The 22,668-nt window shown below is 46.7% G+C and overlaps 1 protein-coding gene across 1 annotated transcript in view; it reads right to left on the reverse strand.

The window, feature by feature from the left end:
- Nucleotides 1–12,263: 12,263 nt before the first annotated feature.
- The window catches only part of RYBP (RING1 and YY1 binding protein), a 41,935-nt gene continuing 31,530 nt past the window's right edge, over nucleotides 12,264–22,668 (reverse strand). The window contains 3 exon segments of the mRNA XM_008643614.2: nucleotides 12,264–16,280; nucleotides 20,209–20,307; nucleotides 20,422–20,598. Of these exon segments, the coding sequence (XP_008641836.2) occupies nucleotides 16,028–16,280; nucleotides 20,209–20,307; nucleotides 20,422–20,598 (529 nt within the window). The 3' untranslated portion in view covers nucleotides 12,264–16,027.

The following is a 22,668-nucleotide window of genomic DNA, read 5'->3' on the forward strand; positions in this document are numbered from 1 at the left end:
CAGATAAGTGGTACCCAGCACTCAGCAGGATGCTGCAGAGCCCTCACCTGAATGTTATACTCAGGCTTACCATAAAAACCTCAAAATCAACCGCAAGCAGAGATTTTGCTGAAATAATCATCGTGCCAGATGCTCCAGCACCCCACCACAGCCTGTCTGTCGCTCTGTTTGCCAGATGCCTTCATGAGGTTTTGTTCTGGATGACCAGAAACTGAATTAGGCTGCATCCAAAGAGCCAGTGCAAGGTTGCTAGGAGATTCCCTGTCTGCAGGGAGCTGACAGTCACAGGAGTTACAGATGGGTGCAGGGTGCAGTGATAAGGTTATCTCCTTCTGCAAATGTGACTTGGGCATCTTTGGGCTGACTCCAGACTCTCAGGGCAAAAAGACTTTGGCTCAACTTTGAAGCTGATGGAGCTCAGGAACAGGGTGGAAAGGGGATGCTGGTGAGGCCATCGAGCAGTGCCTGTAAGGAAAAACAAATTTTAGGACAACAGAGGATTCAAAATCATATCCCACTCCTAACTTCAAAAAAAAAAATTAGCTTCCCCCTTTGATGTAAGGTGAATTTCTTTTCTGGCAGGGAAAATGGCATTTCCTCCCCTGGGGCAGTGTTATTTCAGCAAAATCTTTGTTCTGCATGACAGCAGATACTGCCCATGACCTGAGGTGATGCCCCAAACAGCCGGCGCTGGTCCTCGCCTGGCCGCAGCAGTGCTACATCCCAGGGCAGCAGGGCAGGACGGCCACTGTCCCCCACGCTGCTGGCAGGCACTGGGATGTGTCACAGGTTAATTACACGTACTCATCAGGACTGGTGCCTGAGGCCTGTGTGGGGAGCAGCAGGGAAATGAAAGTGGCTGCAGGAGCGCTCAGGGCGGGAAGGGGAGAAGACAGGAGGGGACCGAGCAGGGGGAGATTCATCTGGGATTCAGGGAGAACTCCTTCCACTTCTGCCTTTCACTAATAAAATGATGCTATCCAAAAAGGTGAACTTTGAGGGTATGGCAAACCTGTTTGCTTTAATGATGTTGGTTACACAAATTTTGTCCTTAAATGCAGCTGGTACCAGACACAGAAACCAAGGGAGTGAGGAGGTTATTAAGGCAAAGAAGTGGGTAAAGGACATTAAAATGAGCTCCTTGACAAGCTGTGATGCTCTGAAACCTTGAGCACATGCTCACCTGCAGCTGTTCCAGTTCCAGTGACTCTGCTGGCTTTTTGGGTCCCCTCAGGGACTGTGAAGGTGTTGATTCAGCAGGTTCTTCTCAGGATGGGACAGGGTGCTGTGATGCTCAGCAAGCAGCCTCTGCTCCAAAATCCTGCACTGACAGCTGTGACAAAGACAATCCAAGTCCTAATTCATCACATCCTACTGTACCAGGCACATCCAGCTTCCTCAGAAATCCCACCTGAGAGGGTAAAAAAGCATATTTGCACACAGATCTTTTTCAATGACGTCCCTCATTTCATGCACTTCTTGGGTGGAGAAATTTTAACACTGATGCCTGGGAGGAGAGGATGCAAAGCTCTGCCTTAACACCCTCTGGAAAGCTAAAACTGTTCCTTTGCCAAGAGAGCACAAGACCAAGCTCTCGAGCATCCCACCAGCAGAGCAAGTGACCCCAGGGGCCCTCAAGCATTTGGGGAGCTGTGGAGATCCCGCGTTCTGCCCCGAACCTCGGGCTGCAAGGCAGAGGCTCCAACTGCTGAGGAAGCAGGGATGTGCTGCTTGCTGCCTTGCAGGATCTTGGCTCGTAATAGCAATTGGCGCAGAGTCATCCTTATCAGCTAGCACATTAATCTTAATTAACAGATCGACAGCAACAGTTCCTCCCTGAAGCTCCCCTGAGCATTCCCAGCCTTTGCTGTGCTGCTGCTCCAGCATCACTGTGGTTCCTGACATGGGGAAAAAAACCAAATCCTGCACAGAACTGGAGTGGCTCCACCGGCTCCAGCCCTGCTGGAGGCCCAGCTGAGACACACATCCACCCATAGCTGTGACCAGGAGCAGGAGCACCCCCTCCATCCCAGACCACAGATCCTGATCTGGGCTGGGATGCAGCACCCTCAGTCCCTGAACTATCCCATGTTCTTTGTCCAGGGACAGACCTGAAAGAGGAAGGGTTTCCCTATGTTTGCATGTTTCTTAAAAGGAGGATTTTTTAAAAAGATAAAGAAAGCAAACCCAGAGAGATTATCTGTGAAAATGTGGTAAAATCAATCCAAACCAAACCCCAAGAGTGAGGCCTCTCTCGCCTTCTGGTCCCTGCTTCTGTCAGGGCTGGGAAATCAGCACCAACTGTCCCAGAATCGATTCCCACCCTAGTGCCTGGAGCTCATCTGCTCGTTGTGCAGGAACAGCACTGAGGGCTGAGGCTCCAGCCAGCAGGGACCCCACTGCTGGCATGGGACCACAGACCCCACAACCCTGCAATCTGACGGGATCTGGGGCATGTGTGGGCCCCACACTGGGGTCACGGTGCAGCACAGCTTCAAGCAAGCCTAAGTCCAAAGAGGCAAAGGCTGTAACTGGGGGCATAGGAGTGAAGAAAAGCAATGAATTGGCTGAGGCTCCAGTGAAGAAGAAAGAAGTAACAACCCCTGGCTGCTGCAGTGTGAATTTAGGGCACAGTCATTCCAGCCAAGTAGTTAAAGGGCACAGGGACAGCATCCATCACTCCTTGTTTGAGGACATCTCAGGTCAAATGCAGAGCCAGGACAGCTCAGGCCTGACAGAGCTGAGAAAAGAATGTTATTCTCTTAGAAGAACAAACAAACAAACAAACAAACAAAATGCAACAACACACCACAAAAAAGCAATTCCCTTGTCCATGTCAGCGAGTCCCATCATCTCTGCTCAGGCTGGACCCTGGGGTGGGGCAGTCACACATGGCCACAGCAGCAACCTTAGAGGACCAAAATCATGACTGTAACAAGCAGCAGGCCGAGCACTCTGAATAAACCCTGTTATTCCCTGACGAAGGTGTCCCAGGATGGCGTGTGCCCCTCTGCGCTCCTTGCCCCCCTCCCTTGGGATATCTCCACACTAAACCCTTGGGTGCAGCAGTGGCTGGGATTAGGGATTCCTGCTTCCCAAGGGCACCTGGGAATCTGAAGCTGAGCTCCCCCACCCACACAGATGTTACCAGAAGAGCAGCCTGGTCTGCAGAGGTTTCTTTCCAGGGGTGCTCAGTAACTGTGGAAGTTGGAGCACCATGTCAGGCAGAGGGGTCAGCTCCAGGCACTGGCTGCTGAGCACACTGATCTAAGTGTTTTTCCAACAGAGGAGAGGAAAAAACCTCATCTCAGCTGAAATATCAAGGCTTTAAAAATTAGTTGCTGTTCATGTGCAGTAGCTCTTGTTATTGAAAACACCATAAAAGTTTTACTGTGCTGACTTAGGGTGCACGTAAAGAACCTCGCTTGTCTTGACAGGCCATAAAGGAACTTTTATGACCTATTGGGTCAATGATTTGCAAAGAAGGATTTACACTGCTGTCCAGGGCTGGGATGAGCTGCTGGCGGAGGAACACACCAAAAATGACACTCAGAGGTGAGGGGTGAACCTGCTATAGGGTACACAGTGTGTTCTATCCAGCATGACTACGTGCATCAGCAAGCCTTGTTCTTACACAGACTGTGCTAACTCAGAAGGGCACAGGATTATGTGCTGAGTGGGTTTAACTGATTGACCTTTATTCTTTTGGGGTTACAAGTGGAGTTTTAGGAGGAAAAAACCTTACCCATGCATCAGTTCGGCTCTCCCCTGGGGATAAATCTTCAGAAATCCAGGCTGAATCCCCAGTGTTGCAACTGCTTTATCTTTTATCACAAGGTGTCAGGCACATGTCAGCTCCACTGGGCCAAGGTTCACTTTCAACACTCTCCTGGAGAAACTCGAGGGAGAAGAGGCCCTGACTTAGTGAAATATCATCACCTTGGACTGATTCTGCCAGGTCTGCTCAGGACAGACCAGACAGTGCAGGGGAAAGCCCTGCTGTGCCAGCAGCCTCCCGCCAGTGTCAGGGCTGGTTTACCTTTATAAAGCACCAGAACTGGGCATGCACAAAGGCAGAGGCTGCAGCTGTAAGCAAAGTTCCAATGAAATCCAAATGCACCAGCCTCAGGAGCTGGTGAGAGCAGCCCAGGACCATCTGCATGTGACAAAAACTGCCCTGGAAAAGGGACTAAGCCCCCAGTGCCACGTTCCTGGGGCAGCACACCCACCTCACAGCCGCTGCCCTCCCTGGCTAGCACAGCTCGTGTCACGCTGGTCCCCTCCAGCAGAAGCTCAGCTGCCCACATTCACTGCTGGTGTTGGAACCATCCCCAGGGCTGGGCAGCGATGGGGACAGTCACCCAGAGCACCCTCCATGCTCCTGCCCAGGCTGACCAGCACGGAGGGAGCAGGATGGTGCCAGCCAGGAGGCAGCAGGATGGTGCCTGGCAGACTCAGAACCCCAGGGAGCTCTGCTCCCGAGCCCAGTGCCTGCGGGAGGGAAACGGCAGCCCAGAAAGATCAAACGCTTCAAACGTTTCTCTCCCGAGTGCCAGTGTGAGGTAAAACGAAAACCAGTGACATCTTCATGCCTGAGGGTGGAAGGACCTTCCAGCCAGGTGCTCACAGCCGGCGGTGCTGCTCCCTGGGGCTATGTCTGGAGGGTTTCCGAGGGATGAGTCCTTCAGCCTCAGCTCACCCAGGTGTCCACGCTGCCGAGAGGATGCTCGTGCAGGTCAAACCCTTGCAGTGGGACCCTTCCAGCCTCTGCAAGGAGCAGCACCCACTGTCCCTCCTGCAGCTCCCAGCCTCATCCCCAGGATCACAGTGCACTGAGGTGGCTGCACTCTGCAGACTTCCCTCCCCAAAGCCCTTCTCCTTCATCCGCCACCATCCAGATGGATTGAACCAGATTTGCTGCACACGTGGCAACCAAATGAAACGGTTTCTTTGGCAACAATAATGAAAGCTTAGAAAAAAATTTGCTTTCTGTCTCCTGTGACTTCAACAGCCCAGGTAAAGCAGAGCGGGAAGCAGAGAACTGCAAGCATCTGCCTTGAATTACTGCCTCTGATAGGAATCAGACATGCACTCCAGCATGTCTGCTGCACGTTTATTTATTTATTTGGGGCCTGATTGATTTAAAGACTCCCTATTGCCTGAGCAGCAGCATGGCACAATAATTCACTTGATCTCTGATTTATATTTCATGTTCAAGTGAAGCAGGATGCTTCTGCCCAGCACAAGAGCTGTGTGTGCCAGCATTGTGCTCAGCAGCTTCAGAGAACCTGGGCATGTAGAGAAGCAAAAGCTGTGGCTGCAGAAGGGAGTAATCACAAGATAAAAGCCCCGTTACACATCCAAAACTGCACGGCCAAGGTCACACACTGAAACGAGGACTCGCAGATCACTGTCCCTATTTGCCTCCGTGCACAACGCTCAGTCCCAGGCTGTGCTTTCCAGCCAGGATCCATCCCATGTTGTCCTCTTCCCAAAGCACTCCCCTCACCCCACAGCTCCAACAGTGATCCAGGGGTCAGTGATGGTCAGTCCTGAGCTCTCTGGCCTTTCCATGATGCTGAGCCTTTTACAGCTCAACAGGAAAGAGCACAAGGTCCAAGGCATCCCCCATAACTTCTCCAGTTTGGCCCTGGTGGGCCCTGGATTTCCTCTTTGACCTTATGCCAACAGGCCTGGCTGCTCTGCGGTGGGTAAGGTAACTGCATCTAATTAAGTCCCTCTGCTCTTCTGCCTCCCATATGGGAAAGGATCAAAGCTCTCCCCACCACACTCCAAAGGCTAGGGGGGCCCAGGAGGGGTGAGACAGGAGGGGTCCCTTGGGCTGGGAGGGGGATACAGTCAACCACAGACACCCCCTTTCCCCCCTGCCACCCCCACCCTTCCCCATGGCCCTTCCAAGACGTCCCCAGGTACCTCTGGCTCCAAGCAAAGTCAGGAGCCTGTGAACACCGTGGGAGACAGGGCCAGCAGTGAACCCCCCCATCCAGTGGCCAATCACCCTCAGGATGCCCCATCACCCTCCAGGTGCTTTGCTACCACACTGGTGGTACCAAAAATAGGTACAAGCTATTTCAAACATTTCACCCTCCTTTTTTACAGAAATTGTTACACGGAGCAGAGTTAAGATCTGCTATTCTCTGCTCTGCTTCCCACTTGGAAATACCTTCTAGAAATTAAGGAGGATAAAAATAGTAGCATTCAACGGGAACAGGAGCGAGCTCTTCTCTTCAGAAGATGCTGCAATCACGCAGCGCCCGCGCCCGCGCCCGGAGCCGCCGTGAATAGCGCTGCCAGTTGATCTCCTTCAAAGCATTGTTGAATGAGGTCTTAGCCTCGTAATTTAGGGGGATGAAGTCCTTCCTAAGGCTGTGAAGATTTGGGCTTTCCAGATCTATTATTTTATATTAACTTCTCCTGGACAGCCTAATTAGACAGGGGGGAAAGGGCTGTTCCCTCCCTGCTCCGTTATCCAGGGCCCTTTCTCCTCCCGCAAGAGATTTTTTGTGCTGCACAGAAGATTTATCAACTGCTTTTATAGCCCTCCCTGCACTAAATCACACTCCTAATGGATAGCCTGAGGTAAGAGCACCACTGTTTATTTTATTATTTTTTTTTAATCCATGGAATAGCAAGGATATATGCACAGAGAGCTGCAGGCTGAGCTCTGCCTCCCCAGACAGCAGTTTTAAGACTCCCAAGTGGAATTACTTGCACTGGCCAAAATCTCAAGAGAGAGCTTGTGAAAGCTGCAGCAGGAGCATCTCAAGGCTCAAACACACATGGCAACCCAGGGATGACTGGAGCAGAGAGGTAGCATTCCCTGCTCACCCTCCGCTTCCCTTGTCACCAGCTCTGGGCTCCCAAGTCCCTGTCCCTGCAGGAACAGATTACCCCCATCTTTGCCTGGAAATAATCCAGATGCAGAGATAAAGTAAAAAAATCTCCACCATTTACCAGATGTTGAGGGTATTGTTAGTGCTAGATAAAGGTGAGAAAACAGAAAAGCATCACTGGATTTCTGTGCTGTTTGAGATCCACTCCACCACCCCAGCTTTCGGGAATGCCAACCCCCTTCTGGCAAACCCAACATGAAGGAGAACCTGTTACACACCAGGAGAGTTATTAACCTACTGCAAATAAACTGCTGATCTGCTGTTGGGAAAAACATCTCCCAGTGTCCAGCAGGACAAGGCACAAACTCCCTTCCTGCACGGAGAGTCACTCCCAGCCGTGTGTGATATACAACACTCGACACATCAGCAGGAGTAACTCCAGTGACTCAGTGCAGGCTCCTCCCCAAACGAGGAAGGATGGTGGTTTGGCTTCTGGTTCCAGCCAAGAGACCGGGGGTCTGAGAGCTTCACATCCTGCTCCATCCAGCTCCTGCTCCTCAGACAGTGTATGGATGTGGGGAGGAAAGGGACCACTCCAATTAAATCCTTCGGATAAAACCCTTTTCTTCACTGGTTAAGCTCTCTGGCTGGCAGAGAGAGCAGGGTGAACCCACAGCACCCAGCTCAGCGGATCACCCGCTCTGCAGGAGTGAGCACTGGCTCGGCACTGCTCTCAATGGAGTCACCTCCCACTTGTTTTAACTCGTCGCCTTTGACTTAATCTTTTGATTGATGAGGACTTTGGATGTATAAATCTGTGGGATTTATAAGTTGGCACAGGAGGAAAATGACGATTGGCACCTCTAATAGGACTTGCAGAGGATAGATGGGTCCACTAGGACCCAAAGCAGAGCTGGTCCTGCGTGGTAAGATAAACTGGTGCAGAAAACGAGTGCAAGGGCTGACAAAGCTGAGGGGTGAGGGGTGTCCAGCAGGGCCATCTCCCCAAGCCTGCTCCAGGATTGCTGGAGCAGCACAGCAGCACGGAGGAGCTGAATGCAGGCTGCCCTCCTGCTGCTCCGGCAGCCTGGCTCCTCCTGCCAAGGCCAGAGGGGAGGATGGCAGGAGGATGGCAGACCCTGCGAAGGCCAGCGGGGTGGCAGGGGGGATGGCAGACCCTCCTGGGCTGGGTGGGAAGGTGGAGGCAGCCAACACAGACAGCAGCCAGGGCTGAGTCAGAGACACCAGCCCGCACGCGATTCGCAAAACCTGGCACCCCTGTCAGCCTCCCCCGCCCCCCGCCAGGATTTCTCCTCCTCTGAGTGTCATCACAATTCGGGAGCTCTGCAGTCAGGGGAGGCTCCCATCACTCATTTTTCCCCGTGCCATTGTACCACAGCGACTCCCAGTTCGATCCCTGTCAGAGGCTGTCACACAGCCATCACATCCCGCGCTGCCGCAACAATCCCGCCCCCAGGAATCACCATATTCCTTTTCCAAGGGAACGTTTCCGTAACTCCAGTCCACATTTTCCTCCCTTAACTTCACACCCACAAAACTTGGGTTGAATAAGGAGAACAATAGGAGCAGCTAAATACATTTCCATCCCCTGTCTCCTGGTAGCCAGCACAAATCCTGGGCATGCGGGGATGCTGCCGGGCTTCCGCAGGCTCTGCTATCAAGTCTGTTAAAGCCTGGATGCAGCCCTAAGCCTCAGCCAAAGCCTCAACGTCTCACAAAGGCTGAGCAGAGAGATTTTGAGATTTCAGAGGATTCTCCTTGCTGGGAATGAAGGAAAGTGACATGTGCATGTGAGAAAGGTTGAAAGGCATGAGTCATTTGCTCCTGGGCAGAGGCACCCACTGGGCTACCCCCAGCTGCGGGGCAGCTTCTCCATCCAGGCTCCATGGAGCCTCTTCCAAAGTCATTGGAAGGCTCAAGGCTCATGGACATCTCTTCAAACCTTTGAAAGAAATCTGGATGTATAAATAAATGAACCCACCCAGAGAGTAGCATCAGCCTTGAGGCCTAACCAGTTCCTTCTGCTGCTCCATGATTTTGTCTTTCTTGGATCAGAAAGAAATTAATTTAATGGAAAGCTACTTTTTTCCTGCCCTTTCTTCATCTTATTTTTATAAACCCCATAGGGAAGTAAAGCATATGAACAGAGACAGCCTGCTTGCTGTGGAAGCCAACTTGAAGAGTAAGACAGTTATAATCACCCAAAAGGGGTGGGAGGGATTGTTGGCCCTGTTTATTCTTGGCTTATCCTGGTGATTCTTCGAGAGAGTCAAAAAAAGAGTAAAGCCCTATCAGAGACAGCTTTTGACAAGTTGTGCTTTTAAACTTCACTGCACCTTTAGTCTGTCCCATAGAATACAACCTACGTGAAAATATCCCATCTATATTTAAGATGATAGATTGCATGTATTAGATAGGTATCAATTCCTGGGTGAAAGCAGAATTAAAATTCCAGTGGTTCTGCTTCTCTACTGTGAGCTTTAATCCCTCCTAAAATACACACCCAAACATGGAAAACTCCTCCTGCCAGCTCCACACCAAACCTCCTGGGCAACATGAATCAGACAGCCCAGCATGAGGAGGAACAAAAATCAGCTTTATCTGTTCCCATTCTGTTTACCTGGGCCACTACGTGCTGTTCCTACAGCATTCCAGTTTCCTCCTGCTCACAGCGATATTTTGTACCCAAATTCAGCTCCCAAACTTGTTTTTTTCAACCATTGAGAGCAGCTTGGAACAGTTTAAACACTTCAGATCTCCCTCCTCAAACTCTGTCCAGCTCCTGGAGCTGTGGCCAATTAAAAAGCTTCCTAAAAAGCTTTGGATGGGCTGTTATCAAGTGTGTATTACACTGAGAATGTCACAGTATTTAAGGGAATATCAGCTTTGGATCCCTCTGCCTCACCTGCTGGCAGGAGGAAGGGAGGATTGCCAAGGCAGGGATGTGGAACAGCAGGGATTCTCACACTGGGACTCTCTAGTTGCCACTGTGCAGTTTTCAATCCTTCTCAGAATGGTTTTGGAGAAGGGGGGAAGTGGAACAGCCTCTTAAGGATGTCAGAACATTTTTGACAACTCCTAATGATGAAAGAAAAGAAGTTGGAAAAAATTAAGAATGTTAGAAAGTAATGAAATCTCCAGTATCCTGGGAATAATAAATAGCCATGGTGGAGAGCAATATCTTATTTTTTTTCCCTTTTTTATGGTATGAAGACAGAGGAGAACAAGGGAGTATTTGTTTCTTGATTCCTCATCTAGGAAGCACAACTGGCTCGTGCCTTCCGAGTTTCCTGCGCAGCCGGGGCTGTCAGATCAGTTCCTGCTGTGCAAGGAGCGATCCCTGTCTGAGGAGCAACAGGGTGCTCACCTCCAGGAGGTGAGTGCTGAGATGTGCAGCACTGGCTGCAGGAAGGCAGGATCTTTATCTTTAATATCAGTACTAACTGCAGACCTGAGTTAGGCATAGAGTGCTCTTCGCTGTCACAGCCTTCCATGCTCTGCCATGGGGGAGTTTTGCAAGTGGGATAATTGCAGTGGTGTGAAGTGCCTTGATTAGGAATTTCTGAAACAGCCTTTGATGTTATTGGTGATCTCTGCATGCAGGTTTTTCTCTGCTGAGAATAAACAATGAGAAAACACGGCTGAACTTTCTAGTGTCTTCCTATTAGATGGGTTCAGCTGGAATCAGCATCACCCCCAACCCTGTCTGGAAAAAGGCTCCATACAAATACCAAGCAATCAGTCATCGTAAGGGGAAAACAGCAAAAAAGCCTCGCTGTGTCTGCTGACAGGAGGAGCAAAGACAAGCAACACTTAGGCACGTAAATATTCAAGGAACAGCTGAGGGAAAGGCAGGCAGAAAGACCTGACATTTCCCTCTCCTTGTAACAACTACAAAAGCCACAAGGGCATCCAGGTATTACAAAATGCAGCCAGTCTCCCTCTTCCTTCCAGATTCTGCTGGTTCTCCAGATCTGTTTGTTTTGGATTTTTTTTTAGCCTAGTCAGTTTGTGAATCACATGTGAAGTTTCACAGCTCTGCTGTCTTTATAGCAAGTAGACTCAGGTTTACCTTTAAACAACCAAGTAGGGCTGTAGGAATCCATCCAGCCTGCTGCCAGGCAAGACACCAGCCTGAAGCTGAACACCTACATCTTGGAGGGATCCACAAACCCACGAGTGCAGCACTGCATCATCTTCATACAAGGACAGCCAGCAGCAGGGGCAACTGCAGCTCCAGCATTGGAGGTGGCCCTTGGCTCACGTGTCTCCAAGGCAAGGAATTTCCAGAGCAGTCACCTGAAATCCCAGCAAAGGGGTGACTGGGCAGGCTCTGAGGGAGACAACACCGACATGGAAGTCTTTTGCTGGCTCCATCCAAGTCTTTGCCTTCACATTCAAGCATCAAGGTGATGAAGATGAGGCCGTCGCCTCCTCTCCCTGCAGCTCGTACACTTTGCCCCTGCAGCGGCTCTGGCACCTTTGGCTGGTCACAGCTGAGGAAAGGGACTGTACGCTCTTCAAGGCAAGGACTGTTCCTCTGCTCAGTCCTCAGCGTGCCAAAGAAGTGCTTCTCGGGTCTGTAGAACAACCACTACCTTTCCTGTTTCTTCTTATTCTTGGCACAAAGGCACCTGAATTGCTTCCAACTGAGGTTAAAAGCATTCAAGCGTCTGTTTGCACATGGGGATTTCTAAAGCAACCTCTATTTGTAATACACACTTCCCCCAGCGTACATAAAAGTATCCAAATGCCTTTTCGTTTAGGAACTGCCCTCCCATTCCCAGGAAAAAGATTCTGTCCCCTTGGCATTTTATCCACTGCTTTGTTTTCAAACTTCAACTTCATATTTGAAGAGTTACATCACACATCTCCTATCTCGGGTGGCGGAGGGGAAAAAGAACTAGAAAGAGCACAGTAATTCACATCACCTTGTTTCCTAGGCAGAGGACCAAAACACTGCTTGCAAAATACCAGTATTTTCATGCTATAAAAATACAATTAGACTCTCAATTACATTTTATTAAATTTACTCCTGGGACTTCGTTAGCACAAGACAGGCAAAGGAACTCCCAGGGGCTCTCACTAAACCCTCTGCAGTAAGCCTCACCATTCCTGCAGCTACAGAAAGGGAAAAAACTATTATTTCCAGGGACCTGAAACCCAAATTCTGCAGACACATCTGCCACAAAGTCTCCCCATGTCGTGAGTCCCAGGGAACAAACAGGATTTACTCGCTTGACTGAGGTTTTCCATGGGCACAACCTGTATTTGCAGAAGTGGGTGCTCAGGAATGAGCTGTACACACTGAGGAGCTGCTCCAAAAACAGGACTCTCCACCTTTTCTGAATACTGGCATCTCCCAAAAAAGAGAGCTTTCAGATTTAATTAAATTTTACTATTTTATTTGTGAAAAAACTACAAGCAGAATTCATAAATAGACATTTCTATTTAAAGCAGGAAAATGATAAAGTGGCTTCTAATAACAGTCGTGCACATGCCAGTAACAGGAATATATTAACATCTTTTATTTGCTAGACAAAGAGCAGTGTCCAATATAAATTTCCCAAAAACATTTAAGACCTGTGAATTTCTGACCAGTTCACAAAACCACCATTGACACTTTAGCATGAAGATTAAAACAAACCTAACAGGACTGTCAGCTCTAAAGACTTTACAGAGCGGAAAAACTTTCAGAAGCGTTATACAAGCTGTCTTTCTGGGCAAATGAAAAATAGAGCTCGTATAATACATTAACATAAAAATCCACAAGATAAGATTATGTTTTGACATACTTAAACAAGCATTCTATATTTGTCTCCAACAAACAAAGCTAAGGAAATAATGTAACCATCTTTACACAGTAAATTAAGGTTACAAGTCATACACAAGAACAGAACTGCTTGCGCATTAAAAACTGTTCAGCTCCATTGTCATACTCTAAATGTTGGCTCTTAAAACCATTCGGTTACATACAAGCAAAGGTTATTATATAATAGTCAGCAATTAATAAATTTTCAATAATTTAAGTTTATGGTAGAGCTTAAAAAAGTAGACTGAGAATGATCTTGGTAAGGCAGGTGAAAACATCTCAGTGGAAATAAACTCACAGAAGCTGCTGCCAAATTTTCGATCTGTCCAATTTGAAGCAAAGTTCCAATTCAAATAAATAGCCTGGTGGTGTAAAACGCTGTCACCTTTCCTTTGCAGAACTACGTCAACTGAGCGAGTCAGGCAAGCTGTGTCGGTGTCTGTGTGTGTGTGTGTGTCTGTGTAAGAGTCGAAACTTCGCCATCGTAACACTGTGCTTCACTTACCTGCGTTCTGTGTCACTGAACCCCAGGAATCTGGTCCTTCACTACACTAGTGTTTGCTTGGTTTGGTTCTGGAACACCTTTCCCACCAAGGGCGGGCTGGCCTCCGGCCACGGCGTGGAGGGAACCCTGCCCGCGGTGCCGCAGGGACGCTGATTGCGGAAATTAAGTGTGAAAGCAAACGCTGTCCTTCAAACCCACAACGCAACAGCTACGGATGAGGCTGGGGGGTTCAATGCTTAGCTAGCACTTCCTAACTGAATGCAGAATTACAGGTCACTTGTTCCAAAGAAATTTTCCCATTTGTTTATAGCAAGCTACTTCATCGAGGAGGCACGCCAAAGGGACAGATGTTACCGACTGTACCACGAGTAGCTGGGTACGGCGTTAAAGCTTTTTAACTGATCGACAGGTCTAGTTTCACTTGAAAAACAAGCAATTTCCTGGTACACACAATGCTTTTTTTTTTTTTTCTTTTTTTGCACAAATTCCCAGATCCAACAAAGAAGGTGAGCACGTGGTTTGACTTGAAGCACCAGATTGAGCCCTGCTGAGGCCAGCAGGACCTGCCACTCACTCACCCTCCTGGCTGGATCATGGCCGAGATGCACGCAAGCCTAATTGATAATGGATCATTTATAAAGCAGTGCAAAATATACAAGTTCAGGGGCATCTTCAAAAAATCTCTCTTAAAAAATTATTCCAATACATTTCAGTAAAATAAATAAATATGGCTGACCAGTTTACCCTCCCTGAGACCCTTAAAGGAATAGTAAAAACTGGAAAAGGAATGTCTTTGCAATATCCCACTAATGTTAAAATGTGGATTGAGATATTCATAGTATTTAAAACTATGTATAATAAATTGTCTTGATGCTCATAGGAAGCATCTGTTTTCCTTTGGTTCTTTAATACTTTTAAAAATGCTTACAAAAGACAGGCTATACTGCAAATATAAGCAGAATTAAGTTGGGGTGCCCACGTTAACATATTCAGAATAAAACCACTGCTGCCAAGGCACTGCCACTGCACGTGCCTTCAAGCAGGGGCTCTACCAGATCCCTTACTCACACATTTCTGTCACCAGTGTGAAAGGAACCTATGTCTGCTACTCAAAACCACACTGATTTTAAAAGAAATCTTAAATCAGTTGCCTCCACAAAGAGAAATTTCTCTTGCCAAGCAAATAATTCACAATATAACAAGCAGGCACAAAGTTGTCAAAATGTGGCCCTCTTTCATCATGCCCAAAAGTTATGCAGTTGATGTCAGATGAAGCCACAGCCTCTGTGCCTGAAATTACTGCAAAGCACCCTGGGGCCACTAAAAAAAGATGAAAAGCCAAAGAGGTTTGGGGTTTGTTTTGCTTTTTAAAAAAAGTTTGTTTCACCTCTTCAGCTGAGTGTTTTAGCAGGATAATGCATGGAAGGTAAACTGTAAAGCAACACTAAGAGGTCAGGAAAAGAAATTATAGTCTGGAGAACTTTAGAGTAAGAATGAAGGAGATGCTGGTCATGAGCATGAGCCACACGTCGCTCACTTGCCAGCATGAAAACTTTTCCCTACTTTTGCTCCCACAGCAGGAGACTCAGAAGTGTCCAAATGCTGACAAGCCCATCACTGGACAAGATGCTGTTCAGAAACCACTCCTGGGATACAGATGGACTTCACGGATAAGAGCCACCCCAACAGCATGGATGGGACAGACGGAACAGGGCTGACAAGCACCAACCCACACATGGCTAGAGCGAGCACCAGCTCGGTTCCTGAACTCAGGATTGCCCCCAGGCTCCCTGCTGCCTTCAACCCACAGCAACCACTCCAGTTCTAGCTACCTCGGGCACTGAGGCTGCTGGCTGGAATTCATTAACAAGACCAACACGTGTGGGACTGGCTGTGCATGACACAGCCGTGCTCACGTTCCGGAACACACGGATCCGTGGTGTAACAGCAGCAGTCTGGTTGGGAATGCGTCCGCTCCAGCTGGGCATGGAGCTGCACATCACCAACCTGAGCGACCCCAGGAGAAACACCAGCTACCTGGAGCAATCCTCTCTCATCTCAGAGCCCAAGCTGTAACAATCAAAACCGTGTCCAGTGCACCTTAGCCATTGCTTAGGGAAGAAATGGGGAAGGAACAATAGAGAGAACAGGTCCCATCCAGGTTCAAACCTTCAGGAACACTTTTCACCTAAGACCAGTTCCATTTCAGTTTCAGTACTTTCACAGAAGGGGACTGTCCCAGATCTTGAACTGTTCAATTAATTTGTTTTATCACTTCACAGTGTTTCAAGCACCAGCGTTTCCATGTATTGGTTTCAAATAACCCTTTATATATATTTATTTATATATATATTTATATATAATTTATATCAAAACTGATAGTACACAGTATAACTGGAAGAAGAACTGAACTTAAAAAGGATATGTTGAAAGAGGATGGAGTTTGTGAATGCAATAAATAAAGCCCCCTTCCCACCCCACCCGCTCCCTACCCCAAAACAAAAAGTTGTCATGTTCATGGAAAATTGTGCACAGCAGATATTATAAAAAAGTAGATTCAGGAGCACATCCAATTATAAATGATTGTTAGGAAAATCATATAAAACAATGGAATACATAAAAGTGTCAAGAGTAATCGCTAGGGTGAGAAATTCCTTGGTGGCCAGGTGCCCACGGCAAGCAGAAATCATCCTGGTTGCATCAGTAAGAGGTCGATGTCCAAGAAAGTGTGTTCAAGCACAGAAGAGGCTCTCCAGGATTTGAACAGCGTGGGCAGGTGGAGTGTTTGAATTTCATACCCTGATTCATAGTTTCCACAACTCCATGTGCAATTTTTCAGAAAGATTCGTCGTTGACTGCCGACATGTCCCCCTTGGGCGTGGAGGAACGGGACGAGCCCTTGTCTGTGCTCTCAGAGCCCGAGCTGCTCTGATTCTGTTGTTCTGATCCTGCACTGGAGGTCACTGTAGAAGACGACGTGGATGAAGAGCGAGTCTTTTCTTTAAAGTCTGTGATAATTACTGTGACATTTCCCACTGTGACTGCCAGCTGCTGTGCGGTACTTCTGTCCACATTTTTCAGTCTGGGTCTAAAATGAATGAGAAGACATTTATTAAAAGGATAAAAATAAATGAAAAAGGGACAGTTTATTAGGAAAAGCATTTGAAAACAAACTCGGTGTGACTTGCACCCCTCGCTTGCGCAGATGGCAGTGGCTGGGAGGAGAACCCAGGCAGGCAGTGAGTGCTGCAGAGCAGAGGATGAAGGTGTGACCTGCTCCCTGTACCAGCCAGGCTCCCTGTGCCTCTGAGGGCTGCAGAGCACACTCAGCCCCAGAGAACAACCTGTCTCACAGAGCTCTGCACAGGGAGTCTCTTGCAGGCTTCTCCCTAATCCAACCCTGCCAGAAAGGAGGACACCACAGCAGAGCCAAGCGGAGAGAAGCCAGACAGAGGGAAGGATCTCCTCCCCAAGGGGCAGATGAAAGAGTTCTCTTATCTAAATTCACCATCTCATCATGTGCCCTGATGTTATGAGACAAGGCTGTGACTCTGCAATACAAAACCACATGAAAGCATTCGGCCACGGCTCTTTCATTCCCATGTTGGAACTCTGCAGCTGCAAACAACACAGGCACTGGGACAACTTGGCTTCTCTTTCAGCTGCTTTGAGCTTATACAAATCAGATGCCCAATCAGCCTATGGATAAAATAGCTCAAAATGCTCCCTCTGGAATCGAGGCTATTGTAAATAAAATCCAGAATGTACAACGGTATTTTTTGCAGCCAGAGCTTTTGGTTAGGGGAGAAAGAAAAGGGGGAAAAAAAATACAAACCACCCGAAAAGAACCCACTGGTATTTATTACTCAGGATTATCCTGGTAATTTGCATGCTGTGCTATCATTCAATTAGTAATGTAGCTAATAAGGGTCGAAGCTCTAGGAAGCTGACATTCAAGCACATTTCACAGGCTGGTCCAAAGCTCTGCTTCAACAAGCCTTGGACACTCCTCCAGCTACCAGCAAATTCCAAGTCAGCTGCAGCGACTGCTGTAATTTACAGCTTTTGCTCCTAATTAAGGGTCAGGCTTAAGCAGCAGAATATTCCCAATAGGGAAATTAAAAAGGAGAGTCTTTATACATCAGTGAAAAGTAGCTTGCTGAGAGCTGCCTTATTGAGAGGGATGGAGGGAAGGTTAGTTTACTTTGGGATCAAGCTCCAGCTTTTAAACCACTCTGCCTTTTCTCCTCCTCACTTGCAGCACACAAGGCTAGTGCAGTAAAACAGAAAAGGACGGAATTAAGCTCATTTTCTATCCCCCATGAACACTCAATGGCTTGCAGTGGTAAGTTAACAAGGAGAAAGTCCTTAAGTAGCAGTTATCCAAGTGGTATTCCAGAACCAGGCAGAACAGAAAAATGCATTGAGGACAGATGTACAGCTTTCAAAATAGAACAATTGTATTTCTGCAAACTTCCTCACCAAAAATGAAGTTACCGCACCAAAAATAGTATTTTCTTATCTAATCTAGGAGGCTGCTGCAATTTTAACAAGTACCACAGGAAAAGCATTTTTAATAGACAGAAAATACAAACAAAAACCAAAACACTGCTGTACTAGGCTAACACTCAGTAAAACTCCTACTTGCAGCAGCCCCTTTGCTCCGGGATCAGCCTTTCCAAGCCCGGAGCCGTGCTCTGGATTGCCGGGGCAGGGAGACGCGCCCACGCTGCACAGACACACGCACAGGAGCTGCCAAGCTGCACACGTAACCACGGGTGAGATGAGATGATGCCACCTCGATTGTGGCTTACAAGAAAGGCCAGCTGGCTCAGCAGGTTTTGGGGTTTCCGCCGGCGCTCCGGTACCGTCTCGGCAGATCCCCCGCACGGCCACCGGCGTTCCCGGAAGCGTAGTACGAGGACGTATTTTCCTCCCTGAGCCCCGAGTTCCTCTAGGAAACCCAGTCCTTCCTGTAATTTGCCTTGGTCATTTGTTTCCTCTTGTACTCAGAAAGAGCCAAAATACTGGCCCAGATACCGGAACAGAGCCTGCTGCCTCCACCTTCCTACAGGGTTTGACGTGAACTCTGGCTATTGCTTGTTAAAAGGCAGCTCTCAGAGCTGTAATTAGCTTTAAAAAAAAGAAAGAAAAAATGGAACTGCCCATGCATCTTTAAATGCCATGACAAAGTAACATGGAAGGGCTGTGGGAAGCAGGGCTGAGGTGCAGGATTTCCCCACAGCCCCACTCAGAAACATTCACATTGTCAGTTTCAGAACTGAGCCTTCTGACCATTTCTCCACGAGGCTTTCAGGGTTTCCCCTGTATACAGAGCTGATTAAACACAGATGGAAAACACCAATCTCTTCAATACATGCATACCATTTTTGCTTCTTATAGAAGGCAAAGGGATTGGCCCACTCATGTTATTTTGCAAAATTAAACACCCTGATGCTTCATGTTTATAGCGAAAAAGGTTTATGGCCAAATAAGTGAAGTGTTTCAAAACATTCAATCTGAAAGTACACAGGAAGGCATGGAATAAACCAAGATATTTTGTCAGCAACAGGCATGGTATCCAAGAAGTTTAAACAGGATTTCTTACAAACCCAGAGAGCCCTAGAAGACAATTTACAAAAAAACCCAAAACAACTGTTAAGCAATCTGGGCATGAAAAAACCTTGTAATTCTGTAAAAATCAGAAAAAGACTCTTGACAGCACTCCTGAGAACACTGAATTGCCAGAAAAGTTCCATGCAACGAAACACTTAAAAAGACAGTTTAAGTAGTAAAGGAGATGAGGTATCCTTTAAAAATATCCAGCTAGACCTGATACTATTAAGGCTTAATTAGGCCTGACAAAAGCTTGCCACGAAACACGGACTAAAAGACTTTGCAGTAGACAGAGTGACTCCTTTAATGAGTAAAAACAATTATTTGATGTAATCTCTCAATTAAATATTATGTCATTAGTCAAGTGCCTCAAGTCTCCTGCATCCTAAGTCTCAAAATAAGCACAATTTGAAGAAGAACAGGACAAGAAAAGAGTAACTGCAATGAAGCTGCCTCTCTGTAATCAAATCAGGAATGGACACTTCACTCTTTGGGGGCTGAGGAAGAGTTAACAGCAGTCCCTGGAAACAGCTCAGCCTTGTAGCACAGCAGATTTCACACTGCCCTCATTACATTCCAGTGGGTTACTGTGCAAATCACATTCCCTCTTACTAAAGATTTTCATGCTATTATTTAAAAACTTCCAAGAACAGAGTTTTCTGCAGTCACACCTTGCCAACTTGAATGCCAACTGAAGTGCCAACCATATTTCCCATGTGCTTTACATGTGTTTGCAGCTAATACTGCCTCAGTTCACGTGACTTCACTACAAAACACTTATTACAGCACATTTTAAAGAGAGACACAATTCTTATACAGCCCACACAGGCAAAGCACCCAGTTCAGTTCTGCCTCTTGTAGCTCTCAAGTTCAATAATATAAAAACTGTTTTGTGATGCTGAATTTTTGATTTAAATGGAAGAACAGTATAGGCAAGACTAGGAATAAACCTCTCTCCATACGCTCATTTCAAACTTTGACAAATACCAAACCAGCCATTTGTGCTTTTTGTTGATACCAAGATCCCAGCAAATCTGTTCATGTATACTTAGTTCCTGTATACTTGGAAAATTATCTTGACAATTACAGTGACTCAATTACGGATAAGGAAGTAAAAAAGTAACCTTTGTTACTGCTATCGAGCAATGATAAGAATTTGATATGATTGCTGGTTAATGTTTTTCCCCCACTGCGTTTACAGCCAACAGCATTACTACCCAACTGACAATACAATTATTTTAGCAGACAAATGAAAACTGAATGGACAACAGAATTAATATTTCCAAAGCCTGAATCTGTCCTCACTAGCAGTGTTCAAGAGATCATACATCAAAAAAAGAAGTGTTTGCTTTTTAACACAGTTCTCAGATACCACAGGCTGAGCTTCAGTCTAGAATTACCTTGAAGTGTGATTTGAGTCGCTGGTCTTTGTTGTAGTATTCCCAGACTGTATGCTGTTTGCTTCACTAGGAGGATCTTTCACAATATCTGACTTTGGTCTGTGAGAATTGGAGGGAAGAGGGAGATTACGATGTTGGTTTAACTGCACAATTAACCAATGCACAGCGCTACTGAAATCACATCCCATTTAATAGTGCATCCTTCACACTTACTTAGTCTTCTTGTTAGTGTTCTTCTTTGTAACACTTGGACTAATTTCCTTCTCTTTGTCAGGTTTTTCTTTGTCTTGTTTTTCCACTTTCTCCTTCTTCTCCTTCTTCGGTGGTGGTGGGGTTGCATATTGCTGAGCAACTTGTTGTGCCACCAACTGAGAGTTTATTCTAGGTTTTCTATAATGACAAGGAAAAGAGAGATCTATAGTCAGTTTAACAGAGTAAAAATAACTACACTGAGAGCAGTATGAAGATTTATTTCAGCAACCAGGGAAGAACACTCCACTTAAAGAACCAAATGGATGTCCTTACTTGATGTGAAGTACTACTGCTGTAAACCAAACAAGACAGAAACGTTAAAAGAAAGAAATACTCTGAACTGCTGTTTCATCAGGTTTTAACATTTAACATTCTTAAGTATAATGCTCCCTTTCTTCATCTATGTCATGAAATCACGGCCAATATTTTGGGGGGACAATAGTGAAAAAGCAGCTTCCAAGAAGCTGCCAGCCATGCACTGTGGCTACATTTTAAGAAGCAAAACAGAATGTGACAAAAAAGTTTCCTGATAACCATCAGCCTCCTTCATATCTCTCAATTTAATTTCTCAAATAAGCTTCTGAAAAGAACAAGAGAGGTAACTGAGCTGACTTTGTCCCGTGGGCCAGGCCCGAAGCCGGCTGGCAGGAGCACAGGAGACAAGTGGGCATTCACACTTGCACTGGGAACGGCCGTGCCAGCCTCCGTCACACCATCCTCACACCATTGTCTGCAGTCCCCAGTGTGCTCAGACAAGAACCACGTGCAAACTGCCCTTCAAATGCTGCTTCCACTGCAAGTTATGGCTTACATAGAGAGGAGCTTCACATGTAACCAATACCTTGGTTATTGATCCTCAGATATCCCACAGGAATTGGTACCTCTGTCTCTCCTGCATTCCTCATCCAAACTCTAATGCCCTCTCTTGACAGCTAGAAAACTTCCCCCCCAGCATATCACAAAGCAATTTATACTCTGAATACTCTGACTATTCATGATCAATTTGATCCCTTCAACTTGCTAGAAAGATCTATGCTCCCTGCATCCACACAGCTTGTGAGAGAGGAACAAAAACAGGTAATCAGCTCCATTACTCATCCATAATAAACCAAATACTAATCACAACAGTTACTCAGGCTTGTCCAGAGCTGTTAAATTGTTCATAAATACAACTCAAATTTTGTACGTAGATCAGACTACAACAGATTGTCAGTGAAAGCTGCACCCAAATACCATCAGCTCTACAGCTGGCACACAGAACCCCAGGGGTTTGTGCTGCAGAGCTCTGTACCTGTACCCAGCTTTTACTACAAACATCTAGAGAGATTTCAAGCACCTACTTAGTGGTTTGATGTGTTGAAAACAAGTATAAAACATTAATTGCTCACACGTAACATTTACACTGAGAGATGATACACACAATGGAACACACAGAGAATTTCTACTCCCTGTCATGGGAAAATCCAAATAGCTGCTAAGACTCTCTTGGTACTGGTTTCCTGTATAATGGTACCAAGATATTCTTGCTGAAGCCAGATATGCCCAAGTATCTCATTTCTCTTCCACAGATTATTATAAAGTCTATGCAACAGGTTGTAATCAGGCCCCTGAGCCCCTGACCCATCTCAACACCTGGCATTTGGACTTCTTACCCAACAAAGAAACTAACTCAGTTGATGCTACAATCTGCACATACATCTGAGTGAACAATGATCTGGTCTTCAGCCTTAAATGACTGTGATACTGAAACGTTTTGTAGATCAGACCAAGCAGTTACCTGTTGCACAGAACAGTGAAGATATTAGTATCCTTGAAATCCAGTACACAGCAATTTCTGTCTGTATGACTGAGAATAAACACGTAAAAAGAAATGGTTTGGTTACATGGAAAAGATTTTCAGATTGATGCAACCACACTAAAAGCTGACAACAGTAACTTGTGTCAAGCAACCTGCTCCCCGCCTACTGAAAAAAAGATAAAATGGCAAGAAATCTTCAAAGAGAGGGCAGATACCATCTCCCTGCATGATTATACATGATTAACCCCACTGCTTGAAGCTGCCACTTCTGCCCAGACTTAGTTATTTGCTGTTTACACAACCAGCTAAGTCAGAAACCCGAGCCATTCATGGGAAATCCCATTTCATGAGTCTGAGTTTTTCCCACTTTGCACAACTCTGATGTGCTGCTAGTGATGTGATTTCCAAGC

Source organism: Corvus brachyrhynchos, unplaced genomic scaffold, assembly GCF_000691975.1.
Source record: "Corvus brachyrhynchos isolate BGI_N302 unplaced genomic scaffold, ASM69197v1 scaffold91, whole genome shotgun sequence".
Classification (NCBI taxonomy): domain Eukaryota; kingdom Metazoa; phylum Chordata; class Aves; order Passeriformes; family Corvidae; genus Corvus; species Corvus brachyrhynchos.